The sequence below is a fragment of the Homarus americanus genome, unplaced genomic scaffold, assembly GCF_018991925.1.
Source record: "Homarus americanus isolate GMGI-L3 unplaced genomic scaffold, GMGI_Hamer_2.0 scaffold23005, whole genome shotgun sequence".
Lineage (NCBI taxonomy): Eukaryota > Metazoa > Arthropoda > Malacostraca > Decapoda > Nephropidae > Homarus > Homarus americanus.
In genome coordinates this window covers 116,708-135,356 of record NW_024725835.1, presented here as the reverse complement: position 1 = coordinate 135,356, position 18,649 = coordinate 116,708, and the positions used below count along the sequence as shown (strand labels likewise).

The window sequence follows — 18,649 nt, the reverse complement described above, 5'->3', positions numbered from 1 at the left end:
TTCAACATAAAAGGGCAAAACTGTTTCACCTCTTACTCATGAAGATCAGAGGAGAAAGTAACCGTTAAAACCGTTAGTGTCCGTAAGTTTATTTTATGTCGATTGTTTCATATTCCTTAACTTTAAAAGTTTAAAAATGTAGGGTTATCTATCTCTTAACCATGAAAATCACAGGAGAAAGTGACCGTTGAAACCGTTAGCGTCCGTTATGCAACCGCCTTTTCAAATTCCTTTAATAATGAACACGATTATTTCTTCTCTCATCACATAAATCAAACGTCAAGAAATATAAGTTACGGCGGATAAGAATTTATATATTATCGACATCTCTTGAGTATATATAAATTAATAACATAACAATACCTAATCATATATATATTAGTGACATACATAAATATATATAATAAATAACATACGTAAATATATCTAAATAAAAAACATACTTGGTTTATATTATCAGAAATGTATACATAAATAACATACTTGGATACCTATATAAATTAACACCATACAGCATCAATACATAATAATGAAAGGTTTATCACCATAATGTAACGCTGTAGTGAAAGTCAACCAATTCATTATATAATAGGAAGAATATCTCATTAGGGCCGTAGTGGGGAGTGAGCTGGGTCATTCCACACGCCGACCCTGGTTTTAACACTCTTGTTATTCCCTTAACGGCCGTCGGAGAGCTTCGGTTGACTCGTTTAACGGATGGTGTGGATGGATGGTTGAGAGAGGTGGATGGTGTAGATGGATGATTGAGAGAGGTGGATGGTGTAGATGGATGTTTGGTTGAGGGAGGAGGTGGATGATATGAATGGATGGTTGGGAAGGAGGTGGATGGTGTAGATGGATGGTTGGTTGAGGGAAGTGGATGGTCTGGTGATGGTCACACACACATACTTCTCTTCCCTAACACCCAGCTTCGTGATCTCGAATCCTACTCGTTAAATGTCTTCCTCCCTCCTTCTCTCACTCTACATTGATCTCTCCCTTACTCCTTCATACCCCCTTTATCCTCCTTCCTCACATATTAACCCTCATTCCCACACACTCTCTTGACCTCTCCCTCCCTCCCTCCCTCACACTTCAGTTCTCTCCCTCACACTTCAGTTCTCTCCCTCACATTTCAGTTCTCTCCCTCACGACTCTCCCTCACCTTGCAGGACTTTCCCTCATGCCTCTCCTTCACCTTGCAGGACTCGCAGTATGCCAGCAGCGGTCACTCAGCGGCGGCCGACGGCGTCAGCGCCTCCAGGCCGACAATTCGGAAGTGGCTTCCTTCAACTGCCCGCAGGACTTCGGCTACTACCCGCACCCGACGGATTGTACTCAGTACTACGTATGCGTCTTCGGCGGCGCCCTCCACGAGTCTTGCACCGGAGGACTCGTCTACAGGTAGGTCCTTGTGCTGTCTTGTTTAACCTGTGAGCAAGATGTGACTCGGTAGTTTGCCTGTACACAAGGTGTTTTGGCATGTACTGTACATGTTGATAAACTGTCATATAACGATGATATATAATTGACAATAATAATAATATATCAGTTAAAATTACTGTTAATATCAATATCGTTTTGGACATTGCCACCACCATCATCACCATCAACACCATCACCACCACCACTACAACCCCCCCATCACCACCACCACTACAACCACCATCACCACCACCACAACCAACCACCATCATCCACCACCACCACCCCACCATCATCATCACCACCACCCCACCATCATCATCATCACCCCCACCATCATCATCACCCCACCATCATCACCACCACCCACCCATCACCACCACCTCATCACCACCACCACCCCCACCATCACCACCACCACCACCCCACCATCACCACCACCACCACCACCCACATCACCACCACCACCCACCACCACCACCCCCACCATCATCACCACCACCACCCCACCATCATCATCACCACCACTACAACCATCACCACCACCATTATCACCACCATGGCCTCCCCCACAGCCACGAGCTTGAGACGTGCGACTGGCCACGTAACGTAGATTGCAATCCTACCAAGGCGAGCTCAGGCTCCTCAACGGCCCAGACCACTAACCAGCGTAACCAGAACACCAGACCCGCCACCGAGGCCCTCACCCCCTCCGTCGGGTAAGTCATCAATCTCCTTCGTCGGGTAGGTCCTCTCCTTCTACCTCCTTCGTCGGGTAGGTCCTCTCCTTCAGTGTTAATGCTTTGGATCGAGATGTATGATGACAAAATTTAGAGAGAGAGAGAGAGTAGATTTTTTCGTATCACTTTTACACTAGTCTTGTAACCCCCCCCCATTTTATTATAAGATATTTCTGTATTTTTCTTTTTCATCCCATACAATAATAAAATACAATATGACCTTAAAATACAACAGTCATAAAGAAAATACAACAGTCATATAAGCAAAACAATTTTCACCTTGGTATAAGTTAATTTAAAACCTAACTTAACCCAATCATCAGGTGAGTTATGCCAGGGTGTCTAATCTTATCCACCAGAAGGGTTAACACAGGTAAATGCCACAGTAATTAACACAGGTATTACCTATTACAATTAGCAGAGATAGTTAGTCAGGTAATATGATGTGTAGATACAGTAGGTAGTGAGCCAGGTAGAGCAGGAGGTAATGAGCCAGTTAGAGCAACAGGTAATGAGCCAGGTAGAACAGGAGGTAATGAGCCAGTTAAAACAACAGGTAATGAGGCAGGTAGAGCAACAGGTAATGAGGCAGGTAGAACATCAGGTAATCATCCAGGTAGAGCAACAGGTAATGAGCCAGGTAGAGCAACAGGTAATGAGGCAGGTAGAACAACAGGTAATGAGGCAGGTAGAGCAACAGGTAATGAGGCAGATAGAGCAACAGGTAATGATCCAGGTAGAACAACAGGTAATGAGGCAGGTAGAGCAACAGGTAATGATCCAGGTAGAACAACAGGTAATGAGGCAGGTAGAGCAACAGGTAATGATCCAGGTAGAACAACAGGTAATGAGGCAGGTAGAGCAACAGGTAATGATCCAGGTAGAACAACAGGTAATGAGGCAGGTAGAACAACAGGTAATGAGGCAGGTAGAACAACAGGTAATGAGGCAGGTAGAACAACAGGTAATGAGGCAGGTAGAGCAACAGGTAATGAGGCAGGTAGAGCAACAGGTAATGAGCCAGGTAGAGCAGGAGGTAATGAGCCAGGTAGAGCAGGAGGTAATGAGCCAGGTAGAGCAGGAGGTAATGAGCCAGGTAGAACAACAGGTAATGATCCAGGTAGAACAACAGGTAATGATCCAGGTAGAGCAACAGGTAATGATCCAGGTAGAACAACAGGTAATGAGGCAGGTAGAACAACAGGTAATGATCCAGGTAGAACAACAGGTAATGAGGCAGGTAGAGCAACAGGTAATGATCCAGTTAGAACAACAGGTAATGAGGCAGGTAGAGCAACAGGTAATGATCCAGGTAGAACAACAGGTAATGAGTTACACACACACCTGACTGACTCTCCTTTCTCATCCTCAGCAGCTTCGATCACACCTTCAGCTCTTCCCAGAATCACCGCACCTCCAGACCCGTGAGTTAAACCCCTTCGTTATTCTACCGTCATTATCTTTATTTCACTTATCATGTTCGTATATTTTCCGTCTCCTGTGTTTATTTGTGTTTGTTTTTTAGTTTTTTGTTTTGTTTTAGTTTTTTGTTTTTTGTTTTAGTTTTTTGTTTTGTTTTAGTTTTTTGTTTTTTGTTTTAGTTTTTTGTTTTATTTTAGTTTTTTGTTTTGTTTTAGTTTTTTGTTTTGTTTTAGTTTTTTGTTTTGTTTTAGTTTTTGTTTTTTGTTTTTGTTTCTTCTTATTCGTCATAAATGTTCTCTTGTATTCTTTTCATGGACGAGTGGCAAGATATTTTGTTTTGTTGCAGTAATGTTATTTGTCCTTCCTTCCTTCCTATCATGCCACTGTCCCAACCAATACGCTCCCCAAGGCGTTACTATTATTCTCCCCATCAACTCCTCAACGCATCACCCTCCCCAGTACTCCCCACTACACTTCCTCCTCCTCCATCACCCCTTAAAAAGTGTATTTCTCGCTGGCAGTTCAACGGTGGGGATCGCTCCAACAGCCAGAGGTCTCTCTTCAGACAAGAACCCAACCCCAAGCAGTCCCTCACCTCCTCCTCCTCCCACTTCACTCGGCAGTCCTTCTTTGATTCCACGGTGAGTAGACCCGCCCCCCCACCCCACCCCCTTTACCCCTTAATTAACACAGGCCTCCCTTACCCTTCCTCCAGTTAAGGAGTTAGATGTCTCTCTGGTCGTGTGGTAGACTGGTCGTGTGGTAGATGTCTTCAAAGAATTGTTCATGTAAGTCAAGGACGATCCAGGAATCCCACGATCTTTCAACCTCTGGCCGTCAGGGTTCCCTTGGTCTAATCAACCCTCTCGAGTCATCAGTCCTCAGACCATGGCATCCTCTTGGACCCAACCTGTTCCTCGACCCACCCCTTACCCTTCGCCCCAGCCATACCCCCGCCCCAGCCCCCCCCATACCCCCTCCCCAGCCCTTTAGCCCTACCCCCGCCCCAGCCCTACCCCCGCCCCAGCCCTACCCTGCCCCAGCCCTTACCCCTCGCCCCAGCCCTTACCCCTCGCCCCAGCCATACTCCTCGCCCCAACCATACACCTCGCCCCAGCCCTTACCCCTTGCCCCAGCCCTTACCCCTCCCTTACCCCTCGACCCAACCTACCCTGAACCCAACGGCCTCCAGACCCCAACAATAAGTGACCTCAACAGCCCCTAGTTCCCAGCAGCCCCCAGGACCCTCAACAACTCCTAGGCCCCAAGTTACTCCACAGTCACAGTGTGTGGCCCCCTCTACCCTGAGTGACCGCCTCGTTAGCAACACATTATCTACCTACTTTTCTCTGTGTTGATTCTGTTTAATTATTGTCATTATTTTTGTCATGTTATCAACCATATTTATTTAGTTTTTATTCTAATTTATTTTGCCTTTTACTTTTGTGCTTTTTGTTATGTCTCTGTTTTACTCGATCTTCTTTATTATTATGTTTATCGGTGTTGTTTCATTACTTCTTCTCTCTGTAAGGCGTGTTTACATGTTTGTATTGTTGCTTCACACGTTAAAACCTTTTCCCAACCTGACCACAAGAGCTTCCAATACTATTATAAAACTTGTCTAGTCATCCTCCTTCAATACGGATAGATTAATTATACAAATATATTTCCATTATTACCCACAAGACTATAACCTGTATCTCAAACACTATAAGTCTTCCACTAACCGGATGATTATCTCCAATGATTGTTGTCATTATTAAACTGATCAATATTTACAATAGCCTTCAAACTCCATTTTTTTAGTAGAAGTTTTTTGTATTTTTTCTTCACTATCAGCTATTTACCATAATGTTATTCTAAGTATCAAGGCCTAAAATGTTTTTCAAGTACTAACTTAACCTAACCTAACTTAACTCAGAAAGTTCACAAACCTGTAATGACTTCCTTTGTTTTATATATTTTTTTTATTTATTTATTATATTTTTTTTCGGGGGGTTGAATTATTTTTGGTAATGTATCGTGTCGACAGGCTCAGCAGCAGCAGCCACCCAGAAGGCGGACACAGCGACTCAACAGTGCTAAGCCTTCAACTTTCCGCCCTCAGGCTTTCTCGTAAGTACTGCCTCACCCTCTTGAATTTATAAGACTCAACACAACCCTAAAAAAAAGCCTTAGTTTCCATCTTTTGTTTAAGCAAAAAAAAAAACCAACTTAAATTATACTGTTCTTAAAGGCATTACAACTTGACTATATATAATCTTAGGTATTAACTATGAATTAATTAGACTATAAGAGGGACACATGTCTCCATCAGATGTCTCTCGTCTTCCTTAACCTGTAAACAAACCCTTGACTACTAACTATACTATACGACCAACACTCACACACACACTGAACATCCTTCTGTTGTCTTGCCAGAGTGACGAATCTTCAATAGACTATATCCTTCTGTCCAACGTGGCAACAAGACCAAATATTTATTGTTGTTTAGACCAATAGTAATCTGAAGGCATACCTCAAGGGGACAATCCTTCACTACTTGTATATCCTCAAGTCTAAGTCAGATACCAAAAAAAATAAAAACTTGTTCCTTTTATCAGTCTAATCTGAATACAATAAGACCTTTATTAAGTCTAAATAACTCGCGGGGTGCCTCCTTCATACACTACATAATGAGCTTTTAAGAAGGAATTGGAGGGAGTTATTTAGCTGCTATAGTAACTCATAATACACGAACGTAGACGAGAATAAATCAACAACAATAACTAAAATATTACTAGTTTGTTTTAGGTCATAAGGCATTAAGACATATATGTTTATTCTGCTTCTTGAGGTAAACCATATCTAAGACTTTTGGTAGATAATTACAAGAAAATATCTCATATTATTACAGATATTCCCATAATAATTCCTATCGTCAAATGACTAACATGATTTAGGATTCTAATTCCTAAGTTTAATTCCCCAAATTTCAAGTATTCCCAATATTCCATATCATTCCCACTATTCCCAAAGATATTCATGATTCCAAATATTCCTCCAAAATCATGATTCTAATATTCCCCAAAGTTCCCAATAATTCCCAGTATTTTCCCCAAAAGATTCCTTAGAACGTTGTCGACCTAACCTAACCAAACTAACAATTAGTTAACATTAAAAACAGTTAAACGAATTGATTCTAAGTTATCTTAAACCAAGCAGACCTAAAACATTATATTAACATTAACACTTTTAACGTTTTTTTAACATTCTCTAGTACTGTATACTTGACCACCCCGAGTACAGTAATTGTAGTACTCAAGGTAACAAGTTATCATTGTACTCTATAGATTAAGTTGTCATCTTCAAAAGGGGTTAAGTTATCATCCTCAAAGGGGTTAAGTTATCATCCTCAAAGGGGTTAAGTTACCATCCTCAAAGGGGTTAAGTTATGAACCATTATGACAGCCACAAGTTGACATCATGACAAAATAAATGTATTTCTTGATTTATGTTCTGTTGCGATACTTCCTTCAGTATCCTTTTATTTACCATGGGTGAGTGTATCAGCCCTCGGCCCAGTCTACCCGCTAGTCAGTCAGTCAGTCAGTCAGTCATTCACAGTTAGTTTATTAGCTAGTTAAGAGTTACAGGATAGTTATAGTTAGTCAGTGAATCTGAGTCAGTCAGTCAGTCACAGCTAAACACAACTGATCCCACAGACAGCTGAAGGCAGATACTTGTATCTTGCCTCAACTCTTCCTTCTGTAGTAAGTTGGTCAATTTACCTTTACCACCAACAGTGTCTTGTGCTCACCTGTGTCCTCAACACCTGGACTACCGTGACGACGTAGATATTAACCGCACTAACTAGCCTCGCTCCTAATTGCTTTGTGTGTGTGAGGTAGACCTACGAGTTAGTGGCTTATGACTCGTAGTTTAACTAAAGTAGAGTAGGCAGATCAGCGTTATAGGCCTAGGGTAGAATTATTGCAATTTACATCAGTGCCTAGGCCTCTAGTGTAGAGACTTGGCTTTTAGAATTGTATAGGCCTAGAGTAGAGGTTACCTGAATGGGTCTAACCAAATTTTATCCTTAGTTTCTAGAATTTTATAAGCTTTAGGTAAATTTAATCTAGATTCTAACATAAGCCTATCCATATGCCTCTAGAATTGTATGAGCCTAGAGTAGAGGTTATCTAGATGAGTTTAACCCAAATTATCGTGAAGACCAGGTCAAGGTCACACCAGTAGCTCAGGTGGTGGTAGTGGGCCGAGGGGCTGAGCTTGTAGCCTGACGCGGGTGTTTGTGTGAAGGTGGCAGCTGCTGCAGTCTCTCGAGAAGAAATCGAGACCAGTGCGCGAGGCCCCCACCAACCAGTTCCTCCGGCGAGACCTGACTGTCCTCGACGCTACAGACTCTGACTTAGGACAATTCTCCTCCTCCTCCTCCTCCTCCTCCTCCCTGGAGACGAACTTCCCCTCTGCCGCCACAGCGAGGTTTGAGCTGGAATCACAGCAGCCCTGGACCAGCCCACAGCACCACCAACAGCAGTCCCCAGCAACGGCAGCAGTAGGAACAGCAGCAGTCTCCTCCAGGAGCAGCCACCTTAACTTCCCTGATCCCAGACCTGACCAGAGGCTCACTCGTAGGCAGTCAGCTCCTCAGAGCAACTTCTTCCAACATGGGTTCTTCCCAAAACAATTCCAAGCGCCACAGTTTCCCCCCAGGCATCCACCCAACTCCTTCCGCCCACCAAATACCTTCACTCGGCAATCCTCACCTGCTAATCCTTTCGGGAACTTTCAAAACTATAATCCATTCGGCTCTACCTTCGACACGCGGCCTTTCTCCTCCCCAGCCCGTGAACAGCCACGAGTACCTCCGTTTCAACAACAAATTCGACCTCAGAAACAGCGACTAAGACCCCAGAATAAACCCTTCGTTCACAGGCCTCATTCCGAGTCCTTCTCACCCAAACCTCACACCGAAGTAAATTTCCTCCCACCACATCTCCGACCTGATTCTCACCCACCAAGGCCCCAATCCGAGTCTTTCCTACCAAGGCCCCAATTCGAGTCTTTCCTACCAAGGCCCCAATCCGAGTCTTTCTTAACAAGACCCCAATCTGAGTCTTTGTCACCAAGCCCCCAATCCGAGTCTTTCCTACCAAGGCCCCAATCCGAGTCTTTCCTACCAAGGCCCCAATCTGAGTCTTTGTTACCAAGCCCCCAATCCGAGTCTTTCCTACCAAGGCCCCAATCCGAGTCTTTCCTACCTAGGCCCCAATCTGAGTCTTTCTCACTAAGCCCCCAATCCGAGTCTTTCCTACCAAGGCCCCAATCTGAGTCCTTCCCACCAAGGCCCCAATCCGAGTCTTTCCCGCCAAGGCCCCAATCCGAGCCCTCCCCACAGAGCCAAGTGGAGAACGCATATGTTCCACGACCAGACTCTGACCCCTTCGTACCTGAGGAGGCAGTAGGTACAATCCCGTTTAAAGCGTCACATGACAACGTTGTTTCACCTACGCCGCACTCATCTCTTCCCTCACCACCTGCTAACCCCATCAAACAGACGCCCCCTCGTCTCCCCCAGAGAGAGTCCGTGATCCCTACTTCCACCCCTCAGTTTTCCCCTCCTATTCCTCAAACTATAAGGCCCCAAGTACAAACTCAAAATTACCCACGACTGACACAGAGCCTTCCTTCTCCCACTCGGCCAACAAGGCTTAGGCCCACATCAACACCATCTCATATCACCTCCCCCAAAACCCGGCCCACCACACAAAAACCCCGGCCCACCACACAAAAACCCCGGCCCACCACACAAAAACCCCGGCCCACCACACAAAAACCTCGGCCCACCACACAAAAACCTCGGCCCACCACACAAAAACCCCTTTTCATCTCGCCAAAACCTCGTCTGACTTCGCCACGTCCCGCGTCTCTTGAATCCCGTCCAACTACAGTAGCGCCTCGACCCACCTCGCTGAAGACGCTCCCTGTATCGAACTCCATCGAAATTACAGATCAGCAAAGTTCCTTGAGAACCCGACGTCCTGGCACCCCCGTTAGGCAGAGCGTCACTCCTAAGCCTCAGAGATCTCGGTTTTCGACATTCCCGCCATTCTCTAAAGTCAGAGCAACATCCCCTTCCTTTCAAAGTCCCTCATTTAAACAAAGTATCTCTCTAGCGCTTCCTCCCCAAATCCCCGGCACCGTACATCATCCTGAGTTGTCCCGACTGCCTACGAGTACCTCCAAGACCCCAGACTCCTCAAACCTCCTACCCAACACCCAGGACAGCCGTCAACCACCCAGGTATCAAGCAGCACTGCTCGCCTTCCCCTCATATGGGTATCGCTTAGAGCTGCCCAAACTGTGACTCTACTTGACTCCTCCTACACCAGTAATACTTATTACATTTTTCTGTCCACTATAGAACTCCACGACTAAAATATAAACTGATCACACACGTTCATGGATGAGAAAGAGACTAAAGTAATCCTCCTCACATCTCACCTCTGACCTGTCTCCTACACCTAGAGGGCAGAACTAAACGATGATACTCACACGAACAACTAAGGACAATAACTTTACCTCGACAAGCTGACTATTTCTTTATCATTTAGTTATTCATCAATATATATATATATATATATATATATATATATATATATATATATATATATATATATATATATATATATATATATATATATATATATATATATATATATATATATATATATATATATATATGGACTTTTTTACTCCAAGTAATTTTTATTGCATGGCACAATGAAGACTCAAGCAGTGTTGCTACAGATTGCATGCAAGGTGAAGGCCCACTCAGAACCTGGGGATGAACTTAATTATTATATACCACCATGACTCGCTGAGCCACAAGTAGAGAACCAGGAATTAGCTTCACAAGTAATAGAATAAAATCACTAATCCACTTTATTTTTAATTTAGCAGTGTACTGTACTGTAGTATTATAAGTGCTGTATTCTAGGCACAAGGTTCCCTTCAGCAGTTGGTAGACAGAGGGAGAGAGAATTAATCACATTACTGACTCTCATAAGCATTTAAGATGATAAATACAGTATTCTATGTCGCTCAGTGTAGAGTGGTGCAGGAACTGAGCACAGGGTCAATATTTACAGGTCCCCCACCAGGAGGCCCGTCGCCCCTGCACCAGCACCCAGACCCACCCAAGCCCCCGTGCACCAAGCTCCCATCATCAGCGACGACGCCTTCTACTCTGAACTGAACTACACTGACGCCGACTTCTTCTACTACTACGACGACCTCCTCTACGGTGAGTGCCTGTCACCTGTGTTATTATAAATCTAAAGAAATATTGCATCTGGGGAATTCATAGCTTATGGGACAATATATACGTGACATTGGTTGAGTTTCTGTGTTCTAATTGATTAATAAACTCCTAGATTTCTACGATGTTGGGGAGCCTGCAGCAGTACCTTCAATCAGACAGCCAGCACCTAACCATCCCAACGCAAGGTAACACCAATGTTTGTAGTTATTCCATAGTTACTCCTTAACATAAATACATTTTCTTTGATATTACAGACTAGGGAGATAATACAAAGGTCTCTTGTCTCTTATGGTTGGTGTGGTTGAGAGGAAGATAAAGGGTAATTTTTGGTGATTATTCTACCCAAACGACAATAAACAGAGCGGGTTAGTGTCTGTGTTTTTCAGATATTAAAAAGTCTCCCAAGAAACCGAACAGCGAGACAGAGAAAAACAAAACAAGTCACATTGGCGTCGTCAAACGTATGAACCGATTTCCTTCCTACAAGTTTTAGTGACGTTTCCCCTACAGGTACCGAGCTTTAATTACCAAAGGGTCACGATTTCCCTCCCGCTTCTCCTAACTTGTCTTCCCCTTCAGATGTACAGTGTTTTCCTTCAGTGGGCGGTGTTAGCGATCCTATACACGGACTCTGCCTCCATCTGAGAGTTGGTCAATTCTACCTTCACCATTTTTGTCTTTGAGAAATATGTATATAGTCTATGGGTTAAAACGTGTCACTTCAGCTTTTATTATATCAGTTTACATGAGGGAAATATTATAAAAGGAGCACAAGCCATCATACTGTCTCTTCACTGGTAATCACGTACGGTTTTAGCCTCACAGTATCGGTGTTTGACTCGGCACTGTTCTCACCTGCTCACCCAACAAGTGTTTCACGAGAAGTTTGCTTTTGGCCCAAAGTTTATTGCACCCTAAAGCTTCTGTTTTTGTTTTTTTTGAGGTTGAAGTCTTGTTTTTTAATCTGCTTTTAAGTAATTTCTAAATGTATTGATGTAAATTATATTTTAAGTTCAGTGATTTTTCAAAAGTCAAGTAATTTATCTTCTAAGCACAGAGTTCCTGCACCCTCAGGCTTCTCTTTTTGTCCTCAGTATCTTAAGGTTGAAGTCTTGTTTTCTTACTTCCTCCAATATAATTTATCATCTTGTTTATATCAATTTAATCATAAATTTCAGGATCTGTTTTGGTCAAGTTTTTGTTCGCTGAAACTTTTCCTTTTATCCAATCAAAATCTTAAGGTTGAAGTCTTGTTATCTTGCCGCCTTTACAGTAGTTTACATCTTGTTCATATCAATTAATTGTAGTTGGAGTTTCAAATCACCATCCCATGAGCTAAAATTCTCCTCACCTCTGACCTTTGGCACTGGCACTCTGTACCTAGAGAGGGAGGTGTCGCTACTGGTGGGATTGAGTTTGTTACCCGTCCTCCACCACCACCACCAACCACCACTACCACCACTACCACAACCACCACTACCACCACCACCCCTCGTCCCCGCACCACCACCCCCGTTCCCACAAGCACTCCTAGGCTGAGGCCCATCCTTGTCAGGTACGCGCTGGTTACTATGATGAAAATAAACAAATTAAAAGTTTTGTTTTTCTGTTGGCTTTATAGAGGCCATTAACTCTCCTAGCTGCATGGACCTCTTAGAGTTAAAGTCCACTGTGAATAACATAGTGACAATGAACTGGAAATAACAATAACCAGCGCAATAATTAATTAGATGTCTAGTGAATCTCTTTAGAAGGTGTGAATTCTCTCCTCTGTTTTGCTACTCTGGGGTTTTCTCTCTCCTGTTGCTTAATAGTAAACAAAAATCGCTTTATAGGTCTAGCAACTATAGAAGGTAAAGGAATATCATAATTTCTTATTCTCTTCTAGCAAAAAAAAAAACCCATTCACTTCTGCTCATTTCCTCCTGTGGAATACCTAAGGTGGTCTGGCTGTGTTATCTTCTCTAGCAGTAATGTCAAGCTTATTCATATTCTTTATTATTTTTCTTCTCGTAATTCGTTTTAAGTAAATAAATCTAGATATGGAATCCTAAATAAAACTTTTTTACTGATGCACTTTCTGGCTAAGACAACAGCCTGTTAATGGGTTTACCTCCCTCCCTCCCCCTCCCTCCCTCGATCTTCACACTCTCTCTGCACACATCTCTACCACAACTCTCCTTCAGCACCACTCTACCTAACTTAGTCTTCTTAAATCTATGTGCATATTGTATTTTGTATTGTAATTTATTTTAAGTTTTGTATATTATTTGTATATATAAAATATACATCATCAGATTAATGTATTATACTATTTAACTCATTATTAAGAAGTCTGTACATAAAGTATTGTGTTGGTTTTTCTTCATTAATGGTAAACTCTTGTTATTTGTACATATAATTGTTGTCGCAGTTGTAGAATCTCATGTATACCTTCTGTGTTAAATGAAATTCCTCTGGCTACATTTATTGTTAACTGCTGTGGGTTGATTGGGTAAGGTATCTACTAGCATGATTTGATTCACTGCCAATGAGTCCAAAATTTAGGTGTGTGAAACGTGGTTGCATTTATGTATCTAGTTAAAATCACAACCATTGATATTTTAGCTAATTACTGTACTAGTTTCACATCGCAATACGCTAGTAGATCCAGTGTAGATATGTAGACAAATTTGGTGACTGGTCAAATGGGATCTAGACCTAACAGGCCCCAAACCCGACTTAACCTAACCATACTATTAGAATTTGGACCACAGTCTTTACGTGGTCCACACCCAGTGGTCGTGTTAGGTTAAGGTCTGTTGGGACTCGGAATAACCCATTTGGACCTCCAACGAACAACACTTCACCGTGGACCTTAAACTAGTGTCGACTGTCTCTTGCACCCAATCACGAAGTAGCCCACCTGAACAGCCAATCCTTAAAGGCAAAGATCAAGTGTAGTACAGCGATCCTTCCAACCATTTTTATAGAACTCGTGTGGAGCCTTCCTCCTCCAAGTCCTTCGCCCGCGGAGGTTCTCCCAGAGGAGGAACTTCTCCTTCTCGTTCCCCCTCTCCTTCCTCTTCCTCTCTCCGGGCAGCCACCTCATCCTCCAGTGCCTCCAGCCTCCGCTCGTCTGGCTCCTCCCACTCCAGGTTCTGTTGTCATTCTTCGGCGTCAAACTCTCTCGTGGATGTGAATGTTCATATGCACCTGATGTCCTCAGGTGCAGCTCAGTATTGTTGAGAGTCTCTATTCAGTTTCACCATCCACATGTGTACACTGAACCCATCAACTGATGTTACACGTGTACACATAATTCATCCACTGATCCTAAATGTGTACACAGAATCCATCCACTAAACCTTTCAAGTGTACCATATCCCGCCTCCACAAGACTTATACAACTATCTCAAAATTCACATCCACGAGATAATAAAATAATTTCTTTCCATATCAGTAATCTGAAAAACTAATCAACTTGTTTCAGTAGTTGTTTGTGTTTCTTAACCTTTTCCCCCAAGTTGTATATTAGGTCGGTATGTACAGTAACGTTTGTTTCGTTTTGTTTTCAGTAGTCAATAAATGCATGCCGGTGTGGTTCCCCCTGCACCATGTTGTAGGTTGTGTCCCTCACTGTCCACCAGCATGGCACAAGGTTGTAGGTTAAATGGGCCCAAGTGCTAATAGGTCCCCATTATACCTAAATACGATTGTTTAGAGACCCAGTCTTAATGGGTTCCAATTATAGAGTATCCCAGTTTTAATGGTTATCATCCCCCAATAGGACCCAGTTCTAATGGACTCTTAACCCAAATGGACCTTAATTCTGAAAGGTTAGGTTAAGTTGGGATGTGGTCTCTTAGGACCTGGGGCTCATTTGACCGATGACCTGATATAACACGCAGTGGTTCTTTAATAAGCACGAGAAAGCACGTGACCCATACTAAGTGTTCGACTCTTAAGACCCAAGAGTATTTGTCATTAAATTTAACTCATAATGTGTTGTTTTAATTTTGTGTGTGTTAAGGATGCTGATGCACGATGTTTTTACAAATTAAATTATTACCAATAGGAATAGGGGTAAAAATTGTATGAGAATAACCCAGATTTGTAGAAGACAAGTGTACAGTGTTGAGGTGGCGGAGACCTGATGGTGTGTGTTGTTGTTACAGGGGCGGTAAAACCCAGGCCTTCGAATTTTCCGACTTTGACTTTGATTCTACACGTCCCATCTCATCCTTCTCCTTCTCCGGTGTTCCTGACTCTCCTTCTCCTACTGCCTCTCCTGCCGCATCCTTCCAGCCCCAGCCCCAGCACCCACCCCAGCCCCAGTACCGACCCCAGCCCCAACCTCAACCCCAGCCCCTGCAGCCACAACCCCAGCCCCAGCCTAGGAGACAGCCCCAACCTCAGAGACAGCCCCCAAAATCTCGCTCTAGCACTGGCCCATCTTCCTCTTCCTCCTTCCCTTCACAGTCGGTGTCTTCCCCATCCTCACTCAGAACCCAATCCGCTGTCTTCCCTCCACCTTTGCCAAGTTCCCCACACTTTGCCACAATCCCAGCCACTGGGAATCCCAAGAAGACTCCATCCGAGGCGTCAGAAGGATCTTTCTCTCAAACAGCTTCTCAAGCTTTGAGAGCTCTAGCCAACCTCCCCACAGCCTCCCCTCGTACTCCCTCCCGCACTCCTTCCCGCACTCCTTCCCGCACTCCTTCCCGTACCCCTAGTTCACCTGTCCTGAAATCTCTCTCCCCATCTTCCTCCCGTTCTGGTTCCTCTCGTTCATCCAAGAGTCCCCCGAGGTATGTTATGAGTTGACTAACTCTTCTTGGTGTACTGGAGTTATTATTGTCCAGACATCGGCGACTCCCGTAGCATGGCATTTTGAAAATCTTCCTTTAATGCATGACAAGTTTCGGCCTTAAAGAGTCAAGCGGCAACGGGTTAATGCTTCTATATTTACCACTGCTGCAGTGACAAGCATATAATGTCTCCTGTATTCCTTACCTTTTTTTTTATTCTAATAACATTATGGTTCCTTAATAAAACACATGATAATTTTCTTTTGATAAATGTATTCTTCCCAAATGGACTTCCTGTCACTTTCCTTCTGCTCAGCCTTGTGGCCTCCATTTGTTATAGTATTGCAAGATGCTTTGCATTTTGATGACATCAAGTCTCATGTCATTCACCTCTCCGGTCCTCCTCATCCCAACCTTCAACACCCAAGACTCGGCTCCTGTGACTTTGTGACGTTCTTACATCTCTTAATCCCTTTCAGAGAGACAAAAGAACTTAGTGGCTGTTAAGCTGCTGAGTTTAGTCTCACGCACCACTCATTGCCACTTGCTGGCTCCAGAGACTGACAAAATGTGCAGTTCCAGACACAGCTTTAGGAACTCCCTTTTACTAAGCAAGACTTTTTGTATAGGTTGTGTTTATCAAACATTAAGTTTGATTTTGGAAAACCTGCATGTTAACCAGATCGCTATAAACAAACCTTGTTGATGAAATATGGAATTAAGAGTTACTTCTGACAGGATGGTAATATAAACCAACATGCTTTTGTGTGTTAAAATATTCGATATTTCTTGAACAGAGTTACCCATAATTCACAATGAGTTGTAAAAACATTAAGGTGGACAAAACGTCATTATGACATGCATAAATAATGTGTGTGTGTGTGTGTGTGTGTGTGTGTGTGTGTGTGTGTGTGTGTGTGTGTGTGTGTGTGTGTGTGTGTGTTCGCCCATCACTGAGATACTACACCTGACACACCTGTATTATTAGCATGTTTAGATGAGATCACTCGCCAGGTTAACATCCAGTACAAAGTATTTATGGTGAAGGATATATAGAAGACTTGACTGAAAATAAATGTCCATTGATACCTTTTTACAGATCTTTCATTAATCATGTTTCAAATCTTATTTTACTATTTTCTTCACTTTAGCAAATTAGGATTTATGAAGCTTATTTCAGTATTCCAAGATATTGTTTTTATTTGTGGTACTGAATTTGTTATGTTTCTATGAATATCAATTTTTAATCTTCAGGTATACTAAAATCATTTGACTAAATAATTTTTTTTTATGAATGTGTTGACAAATCTTTACATTATTTACACTAAAAATGCAAGTGTATTACAAAGTTGTCTCATAATAATTATGTACAATGTGTCTATATATTTTTAATAGAATGCAAATTTTACTTATAATTTCTCAATTTATCTCATGTGAAATACAAAACACCACCAGCATCCCACCGCTGCCACCATGTTAACTAATGTGATTGTCTGAGCAGGACTCCCCCGAGACAGTCCACCACCACCAACAACAGAGGATCTCCGAGTTCCACTACTACTCCCCGCTCTGTCGACTCTTCCGTGCCTGCAAGGTCTGTTGTAACAGGCTATTTATGTTTTTTTTATTGTTATTAGGAGTATCTAATGTGGAAATGTGTGTGTCTGTGTTTGTGTTTCTCTGTTTCTGAGTGTTTGTGATTCAGGCATTAAAAATATTAGTCATCAAAATATATATAAAAAAAATCAACAACAATTATTAGGAGACTAATATATTGTGTGGTCCATCAAGACACACACACAGACGACTCTCACTACGCCTCCAGGTGTGGCTTATGTCCTTGTCCTTGGTAAATTAACTACAAACATTGGTACAATTTTTTTGGTGCAAGTCAATCTGAACAAATATCAGTACAAGAATGTCTCAGATCAAAAAATCATAATACTATAGATATATATTGGATAAAAATCAATAATTAAGCTCTCCAAAGATACAACTAACTACACTGCATGCTGTTCGATTTTTTCCCACCAAAGAAAATATATATAAACTTTTTTTTCCAGGGTTGACTACATATTCTTATAAGATATAAAATCATTATTGTTTCAGATAAAATTCCCTTCTTGTTAAGGTGATCTTTTGGTGCTTCCAGAGAAAAACGATTATCTCAGTTTCACTTAAGATCTCTGTAAAAACCCTCTTTTGCCTCGCTCATATGTAAATTGAACGAATAACCTAGCTACCTTACCCCTATTTTATCAGGTAATTGATAAATCTCTCCCTTAATGTTGAATTACCTTTCCCTTATACTGAATGCTGTATAAAATATATAAACCGCTTGGCTCTGTTGTTGTATTCTTTCTGACTTTGCTCTAAAAATAAAATAAAAAAAATCCCAAATCCCCCAGCCCTCATTTTCTCTGCCTCTGTCCATCTGATAATCCCAACCCCCGTTTTCTATGAGTGTCTAGTCCCCGTTTTCTATAATTAACAAGCCTCCCCACCATCTGTGAGTACCCAGCCCCCATTCTCTATGAGTATCCCTTGGCGTTTGGTTACAGGAGTAGGCGCCCCACCTTGAAGCCCGTGTCAGCTCTCGCACCCTCAGCTCCCACGTTAAGCAACGATATCTGGAAATATCCCCCCAGGAGGTAAACCTTCACTAATTTGCCATCCCAAACATGCGAGACAGATCGTCATCTTACGCTCCTCCGCTTGATTTAGTCGCCGCTCCTTATTTTCACCTTGCCTCCCTGCCCCCTTTATTCATTCTGGTCTTTATTCTGAGGGGTTTGTACGGTATTTTTTCCTCTCTTTAATTGGAGATAAGAGAAAGCAACTGGTTATGATAGTCTCAGTTGCCAGCATTGCAACTTAAGCTTAGATGAACAAAGTAGATGCTTTCTCGCATCTTCAAATTGGGGAAAAATATAACGTGTAAATCTTTT

At 42.6% G+C, this 18,649-nt stretch overlaps 1 protein-coding gene across 1 annotated transcript in view; it reads left to right on the top strand.

Annotated features, from left to right (window-relative positions):
- The first annotated feature begins 1,183 nt into the window (after window positions 1-1,183).
- The window catches only part of LOC121865302 (proteoglycan 4-like), a 31,501-nt gene continuing 14,035 nt past the window's right edge, over window positions 1,184-18,649 (top strand). The window contains 12 exon segments of the mRNA XM_042364643.1: window positions 1,184-1,404; window positions 2,001-2,144; window positions 3,538-3,589; window positions 4,109-4,228; window positions 5,620-5,702; window positions 7,887-9,890; window positions 10,739-10,893; window positions 11,024-11,096; window positions 13,884-14,048; window positions 15,069-15,701; window positions 17,203-17,295; window positions 18,263-18,352. Of these exon segments, the coding sequence (XP_042220577.1) occupies window positions 1,184-1,404; window positions 2,001-2,144; window positions 3,538-3,589; window positions 4,109-4,228; window positions 5,620-5,702; window positions 7,887-9,890; window positions 10,739-10,893; window positions 11,024-11,096; window positions 13,884-14,048; window positions 15,069-15,701; window positions 17,203-17,295; window positions 18,263-18,352 (3,833 nt within the window).